This window comes from Colossoma macropomum, unplaced genomic scaffold, assembly GCF_904425465.1.
Source record: "Colossoma macropomum unplaced genomic scaffold, Colossoma_macropomum, whole genome shotgun sequence".
NCBI lineage: Eukaryota > Metazoa > Chordata > Actinopteri > Characiformes > Serrasalmidae > Colossoma > Colossoma macropomum.
In genome coordinates, this window is record NW_023494788.1 from 11,220,947 (window position 1) to 11,243,248 (window position 22,302).

At 40.4% G+C, this 22,302-nt stretch overlaps 1 protein-coding gene across 2 annotated transcripts; it reads left to right on the forward strand.

The window, feature by feature from the left end:
* Positions 1 to 488: 488 nt before the first annotated feature.
* Positions 489 to 22,002, forward strand: LOC118806818 (BEN domain-containing protein 4). 2 transcript variants are annotated; one of them, XM_036568435.1, is made up of 6 exons: positions 489 to 966; positions 13,884 to 14,212; positions 14,674 to 14,911; positions 15,774 to 15,895; positions 17,833 to 18,070; positions 18,972 to 22,002. In XM_036568435.1, the coding sequence occupies exons 1-6, from the start codon at positions 564 to 566 to the stop codon at positions 19,223 to 19,225; spliced, it is 1,584 nt and encodes a 527-aa protein (XP_036424328.1). In that variant the 5' UTR covers positions 489 to 563; the 3' UTR covers positions 19,226 to 22,002. The 2 variants fall into 2 exon arrangements, with proteins under 2 accessions (XP_036424328.1, XP_036424329.1); XM_036568436.1 differs by having other exon boundaries at positions 15,774 to 15,868.
* The last annotated feature ends 300 nt before the right edge of the window (positions 22,003 to 22,302 follow it).

Consider the following 22,302-nt stretch of genomic DNA (forward strand, 5'->3'; position numbering starts at 1 on the left):
TCAGCGAGGAAGCTGAGCTGATAAAATGCACAAATATTGTAGATACAAGGAGGTGTACTTAATAGTAAATAAAATAATAAAAGGAGCAATGAAGTGACCAGTGAGTGTAGTGTGCAGTGCCTGTGTAGTGTAGTGCCCCTACACATTGCCACTTTTTGTGTTTGACTCCGTGACGAGTGAAGGAGTCTCAAGGCTATGTGACAAAAACATGGACGTCCTCCAGTCTCCCTCTTAATATCATACACCCCCTCTTGTGTTCGACACTCCCACTGTTGGTGCAGATGCCCTCCAACCCCCCCGCGCTCCAGACGGCGCGAGCAGCTGCCGACGTTGCCCCCCGCCTCCCCCTACAATTCCCTCTGTGTGCAGACAAAAGCCCCCTCCCCCCATCCCGCCAGGGGATTGGAGCAGTGACCTGTCAGTAAAGTCCCTCCTCCTCCTCCTCCGGAGTTGCACTGTGTTTTGTGTGTGTGAAAAAGAGAGAAGCGTTCAATCTGTCCGGAGCGCGAGCGAGCAGCGTCACACCACGTTGAAGAGACTACAGAGAGTGGCTCGCGCGCGGCATGGACGAGGAGATGCTGTCTGCGGACGAGGGACTCGGCGTGTGCGCGCGGCAACGGAGCCCGTACAGCGCCCTCAGAACGCTCGCGAGCAAGCGCGCGATTGTAAGGGCGAGGCGAGACAGACCAACCATGGTGGACATCCCGCAGGCGGGGGACGGCGCAGGGCGCGCGCAACAGCAGCAGCAGCAGCTCGCGACCGGCCCGCCGTACACGCACCAGCAGCACCAACTGCAGCTGCAGCGCCTCCCCTGCGACGCGAGCGCGAGGCCCAGCAGCGTCGGCGGAGCACCGGGAAGCTCCGTGCCACCCCCACTCTTCTGCGGCCGCAGGAGGGTCACACAGCCCGCGGGCCGCGCGGAGATCAGCCACGAAGCTCCAGACTGCAGCTACGGCATCAGCCCCGGTAAGAGAGCCCAGGTGCAGGAAGAAGTTTGGTGTATGAATCGTTAGAGCACTCTGAGGCTCACTGAGGTACTTAGAGACTTAGCATGTGTTGCTTAGTCGTCTAGTTTGAATATTCCCACTGAAGGTGTCCTGTTGAAAGTCCAGTCTGCTGCTGCATTCGAGTCCCGTATATCCAAAAGAAGAAAAAGGGAGCAAAAAGTAAAAAAAAGAACAAAATAGAGGCAGCTAGACTCAGAACTATTTCAAAGTAGGCTGCTAAAGTGTCCAAAATAAGAGTATAGGCTATGTTGCTATGAATAAAAACAGCTGAACAACGTCTAAGTGAACATGTTCCTTTCAGTATTCCAGTTTGTTGTTATAGTTCACTGTAACGTTTTCCACCAGAGATATTGTCAAAGTCTTTATGACAAAGCCCATTCACAGTGTTGGGGTCCCAAAACTCAAAGGGAAAGTGCTCTGTATTTGAGAACTTTAATAGGAACCAGTGCTCTGTCAGGGAATGTGTTCACTGCTGTCCAGCCCAGAAGGCTTAACTTGGTTGTTGTCTACAGCCAGGATAAGAGTCTTGGTTCTGGGTAGAGCTGGGCAGTATGGCAGTACTTATCATAATTGTGATAAATTATGTCACAATTCACTTTTCTGAGCATATCATGCATATCGTCACTTATTAAAAAACACTGCTTGTTTGATTACAATGAGAGCATAATTAGTCCTGTTTAATTGGATTTTGTGCAGCACAGTATGTATAAAGTTGAAGACAAATCATTGTATTTGTAGTTTTTGATACTATTTTTAAATGTGGCACTTATGTCTTCCGACTTATGTCCAAAAAATAAATATCGTTGCATACCGTATATCTTTAAACTTGTTGAAGTACCATGATATCACATTTTGGCTTCCAGTTCTGAAGATGTTAATACGATTTTTTGTGAAGCCCTGTGGATTAGGATGTAAACAAAGTTAGTGTGATAGATATGAAGCCCCACTCTTCTGCAGCAGCCCTGGATCTCTCACAGATCCAGCCATCCAAGAAAAAGACATTTGCAGCCAATTAGCTAAAATATATTTTTGACATGCATAACTGACATTGCAAAGTAAATTCAGTTCTCCAGATATTATTGATGTTTGTAGGAAGCCTTCAGCAGAGTTAGTTCACTAGATTTTGTGCACTAGGTGAACAATAAGTCTTTTGTAACTTCACCTGTGTTAATTTCCAGTCCCAGCTTAAAGAAGCATTTAGGAATAACTGAGTTTGAGACAACTTTCATAGTCCAGCTATTACAACCATATGAAGTTCAATGTCTTAGCTGTGTTTCAAGCTTGACCAACAACAAACCAGAAGAAGAAGCTAATTTAATTTAGAGAAGTTGATTACAAGTTACTTTAGCCTGTTATAGCATGTCTTTATTGCATCTCTATTGGTGATTTTTTTAAGCTTACGTAGCTCAGCTGCTGGGTGAAAAAATGTCCAGTTTTCTTATCAATGAGAATTATATGTTAATAAATATCTTTGAAGTAAGTCTTTCAACAGCACATCACATTTTAAACTTAGAACATTTTATGAGAGTAGCACAAAACCCCCTTTCCCAAATCTACTCAAGCGAGGTTCAAATGAAGTACTGTTGTAATTATTATATTGTAATTACTGTGGATTTGAAGATATTGTAATTACTGTGGTATTTGAAGATATTGTAATTACTGTGGTATTTGAAGAGCAGTTAGCTAGAGGTAAATTACAAATTAGGCAGATCACATTGGCTCAGGGTGAAGAGAAATGTAGGCCACCTAAGCAAAAGTTATGAGTACATCATGAAGGCATATCAGAGTAAGACGAATGAGGTCAATTTGACGAGAGACGTTTAGCTAAATAATGATATGGTCTGATTTGGAGATCATTGTGGGGGTGTGGTTGGATCAGAGTGAGTCATGTAGGTGTGGAGAGGTTAAGAGCAGGGCTGAAGCAGGGGTTGCTGAATTGTGACAGATGCAGAGGCTGCATGTAGCATGTCGTTCAGTGTTGGTAGGGGAGTATAGGAGGTTGTTATTAAGCACTTTTGGTTAGTAAGCAGAAGGTCATCAAGGTGGTTTTACAGCAGGAGCCAGGGGATCTCAGGAGGATGCTGCATGAAAGGTGTACAACAAACAAGGAAAGTGCAGTCAAAACACTGGAGGTAGGGCTGTCACGATCATGAGTTTTTAGCTGACGATAACTTGTCATATCAATAACTACGGTTAACAATTTAATTGTCTTTTCTTCTTCATTGTTTGCAACTATAACAAGCCTAAAGTGACCAAATTGGCTGATTTGCCACCTTACCTGCTAGCTACACTATATGTCCAAAAGTTTGTGGACACCCCTTCTTATTAGTGAATTCAGCTGCATTAAGAGAGCATGCAGCACCAACCAATACCTTTGGCGTGAGTTGGAGTGGCATTTGTGATCCAGAATTAATCATCCAGTATCATTACCTGATCTCACTAGTGCTCATGCTGCTGAATGCAATCAAATTCTCACAGCAGTGTTCCAACATATAGTGTAAAGCCTTCCCCGAAGAGTAGAGACAGTAACTTTTGGCCATATGGTGTATGTTTTCTTAGTATCTAACACCGCTTGTACTGTTCAATCAATACTGCATGTGCGCACAACCTTACACAAATGTCTACAGATATAAAGAACTATGGGTAGAGTTCAGCAAAGCTACATGTTCTTCATGAGAGCAAAAAAATTACACTCATTCGGCCAGTGTACAAGCTAAAAATGTTAGATTAAGCTACATAGCTAACAAAGAAACAAACAGATCTCAGTGCTGCCCTATAAACATGTTAGAACTTTTTTTGTTTTCATAAGCCACGTCTCAAATAATACATTTGTCTTTTATTTATCTCTATTTGCCTCAACCCAACACACCCAATTCACATTTTGTTTGTTGTAGCGAAATATGACTGTGGAAAATAATTGCAGTCAGTCTGGATAATTGTGATAATCTTAAATAATTGAGATTAGGCGAGTAAGTTATAATTGTCACAGGCCTGTCAGGAGGTAAGAATATGTTGTTCAGCTTTGTATAGTGAAGAAAGCCATGCCTGTATCAAGCAAGTGACTTTAGAATTCATTCTGTGTTTGAAGTTAAGTGCCAGGTCATAGAATTGTTCTTTTAAGCTCTGATGAATATGAAAATTATATCTGCTACATTGCTACATCTGATATCATACTGTCAGAGATGTTGAAAAATGTGCCCCTGGTTGATTGGACATGTGGTGCCCAACCATAGCCCTGTAGATCTATCACTCTATCAGATCCAACACACCTGGCTCTAATATTTCAGTACTCCTGAAGGTCTTCATTACCTGGATCTGGTGTGTTGGTTTAGAGTTGGAGCTAAGCTCGGCAGGGTGGTAGATCTCCAGGACCAGGATTGGGCACCCCTGCACTAAAGCCAGAATTAAGTCAGGGGTGCCCAACCCTGGTCCTGGAGATGTTCTCACCATGCATAGTTCTTCAGGTACTTCCAGCCTTCTGTAACACACCTGACCCTTCTGATTAAAGAGGTCAGGAACATGAGAACATGAGAGGGGTAGATGTGTTAAGGTACAGTTGGAACTAGGGTGGATTTCCAGTAGGGTTGGGTAGCCCTGCCTCAAGCAGTATGATTTCATAGGAACCTAACTGAGTAATGCAGGCCTTAGGTATGCATTACTATGCAAAGTAATGCATGCCCTAGGTGGCATTCACAGGAATGTAGGCTTTAGTTTTTTTTTTCTTTTGGCTTTAGGTTGTCTGTTTAGCTATCCAGTGTCTGAACATTTCCATTTTGTATTTTTTCCACACAGGTCACATTTTTTGACTTTATAACAGGCTGCTGTAAATTATTTGTTAGCTCTGTAGGCTAATCAGGCTGTCTATCATATCCATTTGCCTTGAATTGGCAGAGGGCTTGATCTAGGGAAAGATCTACAGACTGCTTTTATTGCTATAAGCATGAACAGTAAGCCTGTTTCTTCTGATCAGAGGAGGTGCAGCAAACTAGATGGTTTGTTATGGATTAGCAGCAGTGATTTTAGTATGAATTTGACCGGTAGCTAGTCTAATGTGAAAATGACAGGGCTGACATTCTGTGGCTGGTTTCAGCTCTCTAGCTGCTATATTCTGATTTAAGAGCCTTCTGGAACATCTGGACAGATAGATATTTCAGTCACCCAATCAAAATGCTTGGGCTAGTGGTACAAGCATCAAGTATATCAGTATATTCAAGAAGGTACGTGTTTGAAATGTGATTTATGCCTGATTAGAAATGATTCTCTCTTTGAATTTAGATGCCAAGTCCTAGAATTAAAGAACAACGATTACATTTTCACATAGTACATTCTCCGGTGCATTTGTGTGTGAGCGAGTCACAATTAGTTACTGCCAGTTGCTGGTTCTGCAGGTATAGACTGCTTTCTGAGAGATATTGTACTGTGATGGATGTGAGAAATGTGTCAGTTTGAGGAAATGACACGAGCAAGCAGTTGTTACAGTGTGGCAAAACAGCTAGTGGTAGTGGAGGAAGCTAAGTTTGCTGTGAGATCTGTAGCTGACCTAACTGGAGGCATATTACCAGGATAAATGAAAGGGGGAAATTTCCATTAAGGGCTACACTTCATAACCGCATGCTATGTCACTGTTGGTGTAATATGCTTTCAGTGTGTTGAACTTGCAGTCCAATAAATGATCTGGAGCTATGTTCTTGATATCAGGGGCTGTTTTTAATAAACTAGCGGAGAGCCTGCTCAGTTGATCAGTAGCTGCATTCCGTGACACTAAGAGTTCCAGGTGGGGTACCAAGATCGTTCTCTCAAGGATTTAGGATGACTCTTGTTTTACCATTTGTTGTGTCCACTAACAGAACACTTAGAGGGTAGACTTGAGGCCTTATAGGCCTAAATTTTGTTTTTTTGTAGCATAAGTGGCATGCAGTAGAACCACACACATTGAGGGTCATCACAACACAATTAATGCCAAAAGTCAGTAAACTGAAAGACAAAATTGTGATGATGTTATGTTTTTTGGAAATAATTTGAATCACATTTGAATTAAGCAAATTGAATGCATCGCTTTTTTCCGGGTATTGATTGTGAGTCTCCCTACAAGAAATTGAACGTCCTCTAAAGCAAGCCTTCTTCAGAACATCAAATATGGTTTTATGTTCACTTCCAGAACTCTCAGTTTCACACTTTTTGTAGTATTTACTTCTAAAAACATACTCCTATGTAAAAGTAGACAAAAATTAGCCTTGGGATTTTAATTGGCATTACTTGAATATCACATTAAATAAGTGCCAATATAATGCCAATTACTGTTCTTTCCACTGCATATTAAGTGTGACATACTGTCTGTGCAGGATGTAGTTATCTCTGTAAACTGTTAAGTCATATTGGAGCTAGCCCAGATGATAACTATGCTCTATCAGAGAAAATGCCAGCTATAGGGTAAGGCTCCGTAATGCTCGCTTGTTGCTTCTTAACTGAATTTGGATCACGAGGACGTTGTTTATTACAGCAGTTCTGCAGATGATAATCATTTATCTAAATTTACGTTATGATCCAAGCTTAGACATTAAATACGATCTAATTCGAGTGCATGGTTACGGGATGGAGAGCTCACACTGCTTTAAAAAACAGTAATACTAACGTCCACTTTTGTAACAGGTTAGTTCCCAGTGTCTGTTCCTTCCTCTAGCCTCCAGATAGGCCTTATGCATCTCATTAATGATTCACACAAATGCACATTTGGCAGGGGAATGAGGAACGGCAGAAGTAGAGGAGAAATCAGTCCGCGCATCACCAGTCACTTCAGACATTACTAAGGCATGACTGTTAAATAATAATGTGTCATTGGGTTAATATTTAAAAGCCATCCATACATTTGCTGGTATACCTATTGCCTGTTGTGCTTTACCAGGCATTGAAGCTTTGGAGTTAGTGAGTGTTATATTGCATCTCTGAGATAGTAAATAAGTAAATAAATAAATAGAAACTAATAGTGTTGGATCAGTTTTGTGCTCGAGTCTCTTGTGACTAAGATCAGTGTAAGCAGGGCAAAACCTGCTTTAACAGGAACTCCTCCTTTGAGATCATTCATGAATAAATGCCATGTTTGCAGTCATGCGTCACCGCAGAGTTTCACCTCATTGTTTATAAATAATTTGCATCTTTCCAGCGTGGGCATGTTGGGGATTGGGCAAAATGGCAGCTCAGACTGAACCAGTCAACAGGATTAGCCTCATTAATGTCTATCAGAAAGACGACATGAGGCTGGATTATGAAGTCTTAGGTCAGAAACAAATATGTGATGTTGACAGTAGATTTAAATGCTGACGTGTGGACTGTTTATGTGGAGTCGAGCTGAATGTAGTGAATTTAGAATGTATTGTTTGAAGCTGTATGAAAGCCGATGCAGATAGGCCGCTGAACTGTTAGAAACGCCAGGGGCAATCTGAGGTAATTTCTCCTTGTGTTTGCGCAGTAATGTATGAAAGCACTTCTGCTGCGGATCTGGAGTAGCTGGTTTTTTGGACATGTTGACGGAATCGCAGGCGTTTCTCTGAGACACGCCGAACCAATAACAAGGCTCTGGAAACTGTGCAATAAAGCAAAATTACATTTTAGAGCGCGCCCAATCTCGCCAGAGATTGTGATTAAAACAAATGAGGCTCATAAATTTCGCTCTGCGGAGCATGTTGTGTTTAATGAAATTTCAGGGAGCTCTCCCTGCATGGCGTGATGCAGACGGAGAGGGAGGAGGAGAAAGGAGAGAAAGAACGAGGGAACAGATGACAGAAAGAGAGAGAGTGAGATGGAAGGCGGAAAGAGAAAAGAGGAGAGAGAGGGAAAGAGAGAAAGTAAGAAAAGGAGGTAGCAGAAAGAGAGAGAGAGAGTGTGAGGAAGGCGGGGGAGGGAGCAAGTGAGCAGGAAGGGAAAAGAGAGGAGTGTGAGGGGAAGGATATTATCAAACACATCTCGGTGGGAGTAAACAGAGACGCCGTGCATATTAATAAATCGCCACATCTGCTCGCGCCCGATAGACACGTCTCAGCAACTGCAGACGCCCGTCACACGGCTGCCACGGCAACTGCACGCATCCCATAATTGCATGCCCTGTGCCTTTGTGTGAGAGCGACAAATTCATAATCATACTCCAAGAGACACTAGAGACGGCAGTGCGGCCTGAGGCCAGGGTGGGGGTACGGGGGGGGCATTGCAGAGGATCTGCAGTGTTTTGATTAGTGAATCAATTAAAATTTCAGTTCAGTTGTGTTTCACTGGTGGTGCAGGTTTTCACAGTAAACAGTGTGAGGCTCCGTATGCAGTCCACCCCTCAGTGCCCCACTTTCCTAACTCCAAAACTTGTGCTTTAGTTTCCCAGTAGTTACTGAATAATTCATGATAGTTACTGAATAATTCAACATAGTAAATAATTCATAATAGTAACTGAATAATTCATCATAGTGAATAATTCACAATAGTTACTGAATAATTCATCGTAGAAAGCCTATTGAATTATTCATAGCACTAAATAATTCGGCAAAGTTACTGAATAATTCATCATAGTTAATAATTCATAGTAGCCTAGTTCCTGTATAATAAGTCTTAAGATTAAAAACTGAAGAGTAAGCCGGCAGTTTCAGGCTATGAAAAGTTCCAAGCTCGATCCTTCTGATCAAGCTGGAAGTGATGATGGCAGAGTAACACCGAGATACAGGGAGATGCAGTGAGAAGGCAAACCTGAGAGGAGCTGAGAAACAGAAAGGGGAACTCCATTCTCCTTGGGCAGTCAGCACCAGGAAGAGCCTGAACAAGATTCGGTTGATGAAACACGAAAGGGTTTCACTGAATTAGGGTGGGGCTTCATTAGGGAAACTGTGGTGGTGCTGAAGAAGATTCAAAGCAGATACAGTTCTGCTTCATGAGATATTGGTATATGGCTTATTATTCAGTTAGGCTTAAGACTTATTATTCAGTAACTATTAAGCATTATTTGGTAATTACCCTAAAACAAATAAGTTATGCGGTCATGAGAGGGAGAAATGGAATGAGAGTTCCACCATTTTTCCAAAATGTCTGCATAATTAAATGATGTAAAAGTAATTCAGAGCATTTCATCTGAAATGCTCGATTCTAGAGAAACTAGAATCAATTTTTCGATCAGAACCAGACATCTGAAGTCTGTAATGCCTCTAGAAGCTCCCAGACAGAAATTTCTAACATTAAATGGTTATGACTGCAGTGCCTGATGCCTGGGACATTGTTTTATAATATTTTTAGATAAACTTTTAACCTAAAATGTAGTTTGAAAAAATAAATTCATAATGGTTAGGCACATGCAGAGTGTTCTAAGTTGATTTCATTACTTAACACCGTTTTACCTTTTTTAAGATTACATATTGTCACTGTCCAAAGAAAATCAAGTATCTCCAAAATAGCAACTTTACAGAAGAAGGCAAAACACTCTTACCTTTTATTGTAAGTTAATGTAAAGAGATCTTGTTCCAACTGATTTTAGAGCATTTCTGTTGGTCCAGTCAGCATGATATTTTCACACAACGTTTAGAAAACGAACTGATAAACCAAATCAACCAGTTTAAATGGGGAGGTGGGGGTGGACTTTCTAAAGCAGCATAAATGGGGAGAACGTACTGGAAGTGTAAATGGGGTCAAGCATTCTAGAACAATATGAATGGAAGAGAACATTCTAGAATAGTGTGAATGGAAGAGAGTATTCTAGAAGAATAGGAATGGGGAGCAACATTCTAGAACGGATATGAAGGTACATAAACATCACATACAGTCACACAGCCCAAGTTCGCTTCTTTTGCTGATATTGGAGATTATTAAAGATTCATGCTGAGGATGCACAGTTATTCAACTGAAGCATGATGGACAAACATGGATAAAGAGAAGTGCAGTGAAACAGTGAAGAGAACAGCCTGCACAGTTGGTAGATAAGAATTTTATGAGTGAGAGTGGAGAGTAAAAACAAGAATATTTAGTTAATAATAGCAATAATAATATCTTCATTTCTAGAGCGCTTTTCATACTGCTGGCAGCTCAAAGTGCTTTACAGACAGGTTATAATGTTAATATATAATGTTTTACAGTAATAGACGAGACAGTGACTGACAAAGTTGAAAGGAAATACTAAAGAGACAGAATTTTAATTGAATGCTAAGTTAAAGAAAGACGTTTTCAAATGTTTTGTAAATTAACACAGTTCCTTCAGAGCTCTTCCAAAAGGCATAGGTATTCATAATGCGTGGATAGGTTTTATGCAGGGTTAAGGACAGAGTTATAGAAGTTATCATAGAGGCAGAAACTCAGAAACTGGATGCAGTAGGTCCAACACAAACAGGAGAAAGTGCAGAGGTTATCTAGTACATGCAGAAAGCTCCAGCAAGGAACAAACAGACCAAGTACAGCGATGCAAAAGAGATATAGCTACAGTACCTATTAAAGATATTTCCCATTATCTTTTGTGTTTTCTACTTTTTATGCTGTCATCAAAACTATGATATAACACTCATGTAATTATGCAAAACGTGTTATAACTGTCTTATATTTTAGAGTCTTAAGAGTAGTCCCCTCTGCCTGGTGGAAGCTTTGCACACTCATGCCATTCCCTCAAGTAGCTTCATTCAAAGCCACCTGGGATTTGTTTGTTTTGATATCTATCTTTCCTGATAGGTCCCCTATATAGGTATACAGTTACAGGCTGTAGCCCATCTGTTGTCATGCATAATTCACTAGCTGCCCTCAATCCCATTCATCTCCATTCAGTTTCTGACCACAGGACCACTATTGACCAGATGTTATTTGGGTGGTGGACTGTTTTCAACACAACAGCCAGTGTCACTGCAGGACTGAGAATAGTCCACCAAACAAAAATATCCAGCCAACAGCGTCCTGTGGGTAGCCTCCTGTGACTGCTGATGAAGGACTAGAGGATGACCAACACAATCTGTGTAGCAACAGAAGAGTTGCTGTCTCTCTTTTTTTCCAAGGTGGATTAGGAAGGCATGAGTGTTTAATAGAATGGACAGTAAGTGGACACAGTATTTAAAAACTCCAGCAGCACTGCTGTGTCTGATCGCAACACACTAACACACCATCACCACATCAGTGTCACTGCAGTGCTGAGAATGATCCACCACCCAAATAATACCTGCTCTGCGGGGGTCCTGATCTTTAAAGAACAGGGTAAAAGTGGGTTAACAAAGTATGCAAAGCGACAGATGGCCTACAGTCTGTAAATGTAGAACTACAAAGTGCACTTATATGGTAAGTGGAGCTAATAAATTGAACAATGAGCGTGGATACAAAGTATACTTAATAAAGTGGTCAGTCAGTGTATGCTGACGATGATGGCAGCAGTTGCAGCTGAAAGTAGATTATATGTTTGGCTAACTGGCTAACTGGACACTTCTTTATTAGAAGAAAATGTTTCTAATGTGACTATCTAACTAGTAAGGTTTCTGGCTATATATATATGTATATATTTGTGTGTGTGATTAAAAACAAGAATAAATGCTGTATAGTAAATGAGTACAGTTTTGTGACCTAGTTTGACAAACATAACCACAAGTAATACTGCCATGGGGACAGGTTTGACCTACATAACATCACTATTTATTGTAATTTTTGATACAAAAACATTAAAACATTTTTTTTAAACATTTATCTAAAAACTGTTTCACCTACTGTTATACACAAACTGTTAGCCATCTTCTAGACCTTGATCATTGATCAGTTTTTACTATTCGTTTTTGAATGGCCAACCACTCTGGACCTAGCAGTGACACTGATATCACTGTTTTGTTGAAAATGGCTCACCACCCAAATAACATCTGGTCAATAGTGGCCCTGTGGTCAGAAACTGAACAATGATGAATGGGGTAGAGGCCAGCTGACAAATTGTGCTTCAACAGATGGCCTGCAGTCTGTAATTGTAACCCTATATAGTGGACCTGTGAGGTAGATGGACCTCATAAAGGGCAAGTGGAAGTAGAAGGTTGGGGTTTCTGATAAAGTGAAGTGTGTGTATGTTTGTGTGTGTCTGTGTGTGTGTATATCTGTGTGTTCACATTTCCACTTTGTTGTACTGGCTGATGAAATATACATGACAACAGATGGGCTACAATCTGCAATTGTACACTTAGACAGTGACTTATAATGTAGGTAGAGCTCATAATGTGGCCATTGAGTGGAAGTATAAGGTAGATGTTTTTAATAAAGTGGATACAATGTGTGTGTGTGTGTGTGTGTGTGTGTGTGTGTGTGTGTGTGTGTGTTTTTGTGTGTTATGTTCCAACTCCGCTCAACTGTAATATGTTCTGGTCAGAGGGAATCGAGCTGTTGCTGATCAGAGAGATTTGAGCTTTGAGGAGAGAGAGTGAGGTGTAGAAACACGCAGCTCATACTATACACAGCTCACTGTTGACATTTACACACAGAGATACCTACAATCTGTGCTCGTTACAGTCTCCTATTCATCAACCATTAATGCTGCATTGCGCAACAGTGTATTAAAGGAACTGAAGTAGGATGGTATAGAAGACGGTAGCATGAAATCTCAGTAATAATTGTGATAATCTGTCATACAACTTCTCTTGTCGTGAAAACAGCCAAGATATCAATCACAAACCTGTTTTTTTCAGAGCTCTGAAAGAATCTAGCAGTTAGACCAGCTCAGTGTAAGCAGTTTTAACAGGGTCTGCATATGGACCCATACTTCAGTTCAATAACTAAACTTACATCATGGACCATGGATTGTATTTTTAATAGGTGGGGCCAGTCATCAGTAACCCCCTCCCCACACCCACACACCACCACTAAATGAATTTGGTCATTATTTCACATAATTTTATTCTTCTGTTTCATAGCAGTCATTCACTGTAGCCTACACTGTAGTCATTAAGATGACACGGTGCATTTAATCTGCCCCCTCAAGCCTATGATATTTTGGCACTTAAAGCAGCCTGATTTGTTACATTCAAATCAGCACAGTCTCTTAGCAGTTAGATCCACTAGGCCTATAAGTCACATTAAGGGTCTCATGCAGCAGAATGGTTAGTATTGTAAATTCATACCAAGAACATATGTGCAGAATGGATCTGGATTTTATACAGTAATGTTCTTTGTGTTCTTTGGCCTACGCAGTCAGACCATGGTCTGGGTGCCCCCCACCCCAAAAGTTCAGGGGGGGGGGGCTGAGATTGAGGTACCTGTGGGAGAGAAAGTTAATTGTAAGCAATTGAGAACATACCGGTAATATGAATGACCTAATGACATATCAGCATGTATTTTGTCGATAGTGATGTCTGCATTAAACCCACTTGCTCTTAGCAATGATTTGGTGCAGTCTGATTAGGGGCGGGGCTATGAGTTTGAATGGCTGACATGAGGCCTGTTTGTGGAGTTAAAAGTCTTAATTGTCCTAGTCATCCTGTACTGAAGTTGAGTCTGGAAAACTTCTTTTATTGGACTGATGATGGTGGACTAGAACAGGTCAACTAAAGTCCATATGTCTAAAAACTGCTTTTAATTTATTATACTTTTTGCACAGTTTTTTTTATTTATTTATTTATTTATTTTGTGTGTGAACACTAATAAATATGGACATTTTGTTGGAACCTACCTCGAAGTATTGAGCAGTCCTTACGCAGCGAATCCAGGTTCCCACACCTAGAACTCGTGAACCATTCCACAAGTTACTGAACAATTCTTCATAGCTACTGAATAATTCAATATAGTTACTGAACAATTCATAATAGTTACTGAATAATTCATAGATGTTACTAATTAAAAAGTAGTAAGATTGCTAACTGAATAATAGGCCTGTGTTCAAGATGTTAATCTTTCCATTCACATTTCTTCTTGCAGAAAACCGGCTGATCCTGGACGCGTTTGCGCAGCAGTGCAGTCGTGTTTTGAGCCTGCTGAACGGTAATGGAAGACTTTTGGCTCCCCCGCCAGCCCTCAGCCCACCATCCTCCTCTATTTCCACTGTCATCAAGCAGGAGGTTGGCTGCCAGTCTGAGAGTGAGCCGCTGGAGTCCAAGCCCAGGCCAGAAGATCTGGACGTGTCAGTGGCCCAAGAATCGTCCCAGAGAGGTGGGGAGCAGTTTAACCAGCATCAGACCTCCTCCCTCCTGCAGGTCTTCACAGAGTCCCTGCAGAACTACCTGCTGGCTGGAGCTCAGGCAACACAGGTAATAGTGGACAGTATTACCAACAATATAACATGACTTTACTTGAAATGTTTTCATTATACAAGATAGGTATCATGATATTTCGTTGGAATAAACCAGCAGTACAGTACTGCTACATAGGCTATAAAAGCTATGAGTACAGTGTTTTTTTTTATTCAGTACTTGACGTATTTGCAAAAATTAAACCAAAAAAAATTAAGAAAGTACATGAACAATTGGTTGTATAAATTAAGATAATGGTATAATGGGCAGGTGTCAAATCAGCTACAAGTTACTTTGCAGTTTATGCAGTTGCTATGCTGGTGGTTGTTGTTTACAAGATCTCTATAATTGTCTTTTTGGTTTTACTGATTTGTTTTTGTAATGTTACATACAGTTTAGTGTTTAAGTACAGAGTAAAAGCGCACAGTGACATAATTTATTACATTTTACAATAACATACTGTCATCTTACCCTTACAGGGAGAGTCCCGCCTCCAGCCTGACCGCCAGCCTTCTGCCTCTGGGTCACCCCCACACAACCTGGGCGGCTGGAGCTCGCCAGCACCCTCAGAATCATACGGACACCCTTCCTCCACGTTGCCCGAGGATGATGAGGAAGAGGAAGGTTGCTGTCCACGCTGCATGGAGCTGGAGCAGGAGGTCCTGAGCCTGCAACAAGAAAACGAGGAGCTCCGGCACAAACTGGAGAGTTTCCCAGGTACATCAGTGCCCTAAAACTTCAAGCTCTATTAGGAATGTAGGAATGGACCAATGAGTTGTGATACATTGATCTAAAGGTGGCAGTTCAACTGAATCAATTTTGGAATAATCTAGTATAAAATATTCAATAGTATGTGCACTCTTTTTTGTATTATATTATATTATATTATATTATATTATGCTACTGTGCATATAGTTCCTCTAGTCACATTTCTGTAATGTGTCTTTTTATTGAGGCACTTCTTGGGTCAGTTCTGACTGCTGTTTGCTTATTTGAGCTGTGTCCTGTCATTAGTTGGGAAGTATCTATTTTGCACTTAAACATTAACTGAAATTTCATGATTGTGAGAAAGCCTAATGTCAAGCTGAAGGTTTTATTGACATTATATTGTAATCCATCAGCATGATCTGTATTCATAAATGCATTCAGCAAATACCACAACTAAAATAAATATGTGCAAATAAAATAAAATGAATAATATAATAGATTGAAATAAAATCAGATAGAATCTTTGTGACATTCGAGATTTCATGATGTGCTAAATCATTTCCTATTGATATGTGTTCGCATCAAATTGTGAGGTCAAATTTACACCCTTAGTCTCTATTCGCTTCAGAGCCTAGCAGTCGTATTTTAGTCCTGCTCATGTGTCATAATTTGGAAATAAGTAATAAACTCTCGCTCTGATTTATAAATCAGGGGTTGCAACGCAAGCCCTGCATTCTTAATAACAGGATTGCTAGAAGTCATTTCTTTTCAGTGCAAGTTGTTTCTTCTGTTGCAGTAGGATGTTAATGAATGCGTAAATTGTAATCACAGCTGGATTCTGATGGTCATGGATGTTTGTGTGTGTCTGCAGCACCATGTCAGACAGTGTTGGACTACTTTAAGACGGTCCTGCAGCACTACAACCAGTTCGCACCACCTCCCGTTCAAGAGGAGCAGCTTACGGAGGTTAGCGATCCAGACACTGGGCCAGATGTACGTAAGTGAGAAGACGCAGCACAAAATGTCCTTTGAAGGGGCCGCACAATGCGCTCGCGATGTGTCTGAAATTAACATTTTATTTGCTGTAATCACACAAAGATAGAAGTGCATAGAACTGCCTTGTAATTGTGCTGTGTTCGTGAGATGCAGGGTTTAACTCCTTAAAATGAATGCTAAGGCTTATTGTTCTACATGGACTACAATACAGACTGGCTGAGTTATTCTTAAGTTATAGAAGTGTGTTATATTTGTGGGTCCTGACCTTTAAGGGATTAAAAGGTAAAATAGTGGCACCATCAACAAACTTGGGACAGAAGAGAAAATGCAGCCTTAATGAGAAAGACAGGGATGTTTATAAATTAAGCTCTTTCACACCAAAACATTCTAGTTGAAATAGCATTATTATTATTTTTGCAACTACTCTTTTAGCACGTCTTTGAGGTTTGTGGCTCTAGCCACTATGACTGCTGCCATTGTTAAAGGCTGATTTATGTCTGGCTCAGGCAGAGATAATTCCAAGCAAACTGGCCACCACTTGTTGCCATAACTTTAGTAAAGTGGACATATTATGAAATCAGTCATGCTGCCAATATCTCCACCCGAATGCTGTCCTCCTGGAATCTGGCGCAAATGCTTAGTACGTCGGGCCCTCAGAATTCAGAAACTTTTAAGAGCTGGCTTTCAGACACAGATTGGCAATAGTTCAAAGTGTGGGAAGTTAGCTCTGTAGGTTAGTTTTGTAGACATGGATTAGGCTAGTCCTGGACTAAACGGCAATGTCAGTAATGTAAAATTCCCATTTACTGTAGCCATAGACTTAATCTGGGTTGGATAAACTGGCTCTATGTGTCTCATCTGGCTTGTGTTTGGTAGCATTTGAAACACATAGTTGCTAACTTAGTGCATCTTTAGTCTAGTAGACTTGTGCACAGCAGAAACTAAGGTAAATATAAGTTTCTGTAGGAGCCGCTACAAAAGAAACAGTCACCAGAAACTAAAAAAGAGAAGTGAGATTGACATTCAAATTCCGGGTTATATTAGGACTGTGAAAACAGCACTTTGACTCAATGTTACATAAAATGATGCAAATGAAAGCATTACGGCACGCTACCTCCTGACTCACTGTTGTTTTTGAAGCTTTTTCATCAGAAATGTTCTGCTTGAGAAATGTGAAATTCTCTTTTATTGAGTATCAATTCTGTTTTTAGACTATGACAAATTATGTAGCAAATCTGAGACAGCATAACATTATTTAAGAGTAATATATCTGTAGATCTGTTCATGCTTATTCTCTTTGAAATCACAAGTACTTTGGAGTTGCAGATTGATGGCACAACAAATCAAGAAAATATATTGTCATTTAATATTTATTTAACCCTTATTTGGAACTGATGATAGTCTGTTAGCTGTGGTTTTTACTATTATTGACATTTCATTGTATTACAGAACATGGAATCCCCCAACAAAAATAGACTAATGTAACAGGGACTTCCTGGCCAACAGTTCTCTGAATACAATCATGGACTGATGTCCAAAAGTCCCATACTTTGGGGCAGCACCACAGGACGTGGGTTAGCGTACCCTTGTCAGGGCACTTCCAGCACCCAGGATGTTTTTTTTTAGGTTAAAATGATAGAGTCTAGAGGGCGTCCAATACATTCTGTTAATAATCATAAAATGATTTTAAGCTAGTGAGAATATCACATCACATGCTCTTTGAATTACATGTTGTGTAAATGTGATTCTGAAATCTGTTTCAGGGAACTGATAATGCTACATTTCTGTAATAGCACTGGGTAGTAAAGTGATGCTTCATGTCCCCTACCATAGCTTGAGATAATACAGGAGGGGGGTTTAACTCTAAGCTGTATTTTAAGATGATACCTGACTGATATTTTCGAGTTACTAATATAAATCTGCTCTCTCTCCAGGGCAGTAAGCAGCTGTTGGGGAACTACCCCCTATTCATCTCCAACAAACAGTGGGACGAGGCAGTGAATTCGTCGAAGAAGGACGGTCGGCGGCTGCTACGTTACCTCATCCGCTTCGTCTTCACCACAGACGAGCTGAAGTTCTCGTGCGGTTTGGGGAAAAGGAAGCGTTCCATCATGAACGATGCTGGGCCAGAGAGACGGCCTCTCAACCCCATCAAAGTCACCTGCCTGAGAGGTACATGACGTCAGCAGCAGGGCAGATAAAGCACTCTGGTGATGTGTTCAAACTGAAATCAGCTTTAACGCTGTTCAACAGCTTGGCAGAGTGCATCACAAATTATGTGTGTTCATTCAGCCACTTTGATAAATGTTTGATGTGTTGGATTACTCTCTGGATTAAAGGAAGAGTTTTTTTCTTTCCCTAAATGTAGTTGATCACCCAAGATGCGTTAGTGTCAGAAGTTTGCTTCTTTAGTTTTGCCCTAGAGCTACAAGGCTAGTGTAGCTTGTAGCTAACAAGCAATGTTTTCCCAGTTAGCATCATGCAAACTGTATGCCTAAATCATCAGACACTTGCATCTAACTGAACTGTAAAGTAATCTCTGACTTGTATTACTCCAAAGTCAGAGATATATCTATAAAGAAAATGGCTGCTTCTGCTGTTTTTAGCCATGAGATGTTCTGTTGTCCTTTTTTATAGATAACAGTAGTCAGATACAATGTCAGAAACCACATAAACACATCTATTTGAGATTAACTCAACATAGCTTTAGGCTAGTATGTGATGTTTTAGGCATACAGTTTGCACAGTGCTAACTTGTTAGCAATATTAGCCTCATAGCTCCAGTGCAAACTAAAGACACCAAACATCTTTGCTGTTTGACTACATTTGTGGTGAAGGCAAAATTCTGTATATTGACTTTCTGTGAAATCATTTCTTTAATTTGGCCTTTCACTTTCCACCTCTTCCCATATGCATACATAACTCACTGCCCTCTCTCCCTCTGTCCTTTCCTCATCCCCCTCTCCTTCTTTTCTTTGCTGACTCATCCTTCTCTCCTCAATCTTTCTGTAACTGACTCAGTATCAGGGCATCTGCTAAATGGATGTGTAAATGTAAATATGTCTGTCCCCAGAGTTCATCCGGATGCACTGTGCGTCAAACCCGGACTGGTGGATGCCGTCTGAGGAGCAGATAAATAAGGTGTTCAGTGATGCAGTGGGTCACGCGCGTCAGGGCCGGGCCGTTGGAACCTTCATGCCCTGCGGAGGAGGCAGTGGGAGTGGAAGCAGTAGCAGCGGCAGCAGTCTGTACATGGAGGGCTATGATGGACAGCTGTCGCAGGACGAGCTCTACCTCAAGGGTTCACAGAACGGCCTGGGGGACTAAAGCTCGCTGAGGAGGACTTCAACCAGCAGGCTGTTCTGCAGAGCACACACTGCATAGTTGGACTGTTGTAGCTACATGGCCTAAAGGTTCCATCACTGGTTCTGTCACTGATTGTTGAATCCATGATGTTACCACGGCCTGGAATGATCACAAAGCTGCATTTCTCAGTAAGCTGGATTACAGTTAATCGGCCATAAATTAAAATGACACCGTTTTCCGCTGACCCCAAATCTAGTTGATCAGTTTGGTATTTGAAGATTGAATCTTTAGTTTTGCACCGGAGCTATGATGCAAACTAAGCTAACAAGTAATGACCACCAGATTAGCATTGTGTAAATTGCATGCCTACATCATCACACTCTCAGCCTCAAACTATGTTGAGACAAACAGACTTGCATGTGTGGTTTTTGACAGGGTATCACATTCTGTTCTATCTATCTAAATCTATCTGTACAAAAGTACAGACAGAATTTAGGCTTTGAGATGCCTGCTACTGCTGCTTTTGAGCTATATGACAGGCTTTTGTCCATTGTATAGATAATACTGTGTCATACAGTACTGTGCAAAATCAGGGACTTTTCATTTATTGAATTTCCAGTCAAAACGGCCATTAAGCTATAAATTTTTCAGTGTCAGAAAAAAAGAAAAAACATATTTAACAGAAAATTACCTCAGAAAAAGCCTCAACATCTAAATATAATAGTTTTTCTGTATGTAGTGTGTCCAGTTTTTGCCTTTAGTAATTCTAGGTTTTCAAAGAAATCTGCAGGGATCTTTTTTAGTCTTAGAAGTTGCTTGTATTTTCTGCTTCTCACAAGCAGCATTTAGACTCAGAATTAAGATGAATTTAGACTCATGAGTCCATATAACTCTACCAGGTCTTGCACACTTGTTAGAGTCGCATTTTCTCCTTCTTTTAATCATTTTTTTGAAGTTCACTTTTGGAAACTTGTCTTTTTTTACTTGATTTCATTTGACTTTCCTTATGCAAATGGATTTTCTTATATCTAATATCTTCATGAATATCTTTAGATGCACAGGGGAAACAAACTTGCAAGGCAGCTAATATGTGTGTTTGGGTAGTTGTGTGTGTGACAATTGAGTAGACAAATTAAGTGCTGATAGATTTTGATATTAGGCTTAATGTTGGAGGCTGTTGTGTAAAATTCTGTTTAAAAAAGCTGGAAACCTTTTTCTGACGTTGGAAAATGAATAACTAAATTGCTGTTTTGCCTGGAAATTAAATAAACCAAAGGGTGCTCAGTCTTTTGCACAGTACTGTTTATCAGCCGCATATTTCCAGTACAATACTAAAGAATTAAGCGGACACTGGACACATCTTGACATGTCAGTTACAACAATTAAAACTGTTAACGTTACATTTTGGCTGAACCGTCTTTTCAAGTCAAAAGTGAAAACGGCCTGACAGGAATGTCTTCGACTTCATCTCCTATTGGACAGGCTGGACTTTTGCTAGAAATTATCTGGTTAACTGAGAAATCCTGCTTGGTGAAATGCCCCCTGATGAGACAAATAAGCAAGCAGACAAACAAAAATAATCATATGCTTTCCAGACACCTCCTCCCCCACACCCTGCGTCAATCTCCCACCATCAGTCCAGCAGTAGCCTTTTTTACCAATATATACTCTACAGTCTGCAGTGTTAGCTCAGTTATTCTTACTTGCTTGCTGTACTATTGTAGCATTGTACATACTGTTAAAGCCAAGAGTTTTCTCATGCAGATCATCGCTGAGGGAAGCGTGGTATTGAGAGCATGTGGTGAAATATGACAGGGAGAAATACATAAAACGTCAAATCACAACATTCATATCTCTTACTACATAAATTGGGCATAATATGATAAAATATATTTTAGTTAAGAATGTGATAGAGAAATAAATATGAATGTATTAATTGTAATGATGTTCATTGTAAATAGGGAAGCGAGCTTCCTAGTGTCAGAGTCTATGTGTGCATAAGCATAACATATTAACAAGGTGCTATTATAATGATTCATAATAGACAATGAATAACATATCAGTGAAATTATTCATAGACGGAAAGTCAAGGTGCCATCTTTTGTTCTGTTGTCAGATGTTGAATGTTGTGGTAAAATCAGTTTCATGGTCAATATTTGATGGAATCTGTCCATGTTTGTGAATATGGAAGTGAGGCTAGAATGTTGATGTGCATAGATGGCTAGGTAAGCTCTAATTTAAGCCTTAGGGGAAGATCCATAATAATGATTATGCTGGTTCTTACATGTTATACAGATATTTAATGGAGAGAAAGGAAACTGGCTCAATCTGCTGGTGAACTGCAAAGATCTGTATTCTAAACATACGATGTGGACTTATTTGGGGGTGAGTGTACAAAGGCCATTCATGCATAAGGACAATTTTGAGATGCCTTAAACAGAGACAACGTCCACCACTCAGTACTTCAAATACTGCCAATTTCTGACTGTTGCCAGTCTGCTGGGACTTTACCACTGCTGAAGCTTCTGGCTGACCTTATTGTTTTGTTTTGTTTTGTTTTTGTTTTTTAAATAGAGCTAGCCAGAATAATTGGGTACAAAATGAGCTATATCCTCGTTCTGAGGCCTTAGCCAAGAAGGACTGTCTAAGCCTGTGTTGCTGTGTTCTGTAGCCAACTTTGTTGTGGTTGTGTATATCCGTGGTAGCTTGGTTAGTTACCCTGTTATAGGAATTCTGTGGGCACTGTGAAACCATAAATTGTTGTTTGTCCTTAATGTCAATAGAATATTCCTTCATGAGTGCTGTTTTTCTTCTTGAAACAATACCTTCAATGCGAAAAGTATAAATTAATATGTATTCTAATGTGAATAATGTCGTCGTATACTTTTTAAAGGGGAGTTCCACAGATTTGTTTTTAAAATCTGTATTAAGTAAGTGGCCAGTATGTAAACAATGAATTGTCTTTCAAAGTGAAGTGCGCCATTCCAGAGAAACGTACCGAGTCTAAATTTTGTACAGCTGCGGTAGTGGGAACCAGACTTCTGAAGCATGCAGTCCTGTGAGAAGCTACATCACAGACATGTCCTGAAATGGTAACA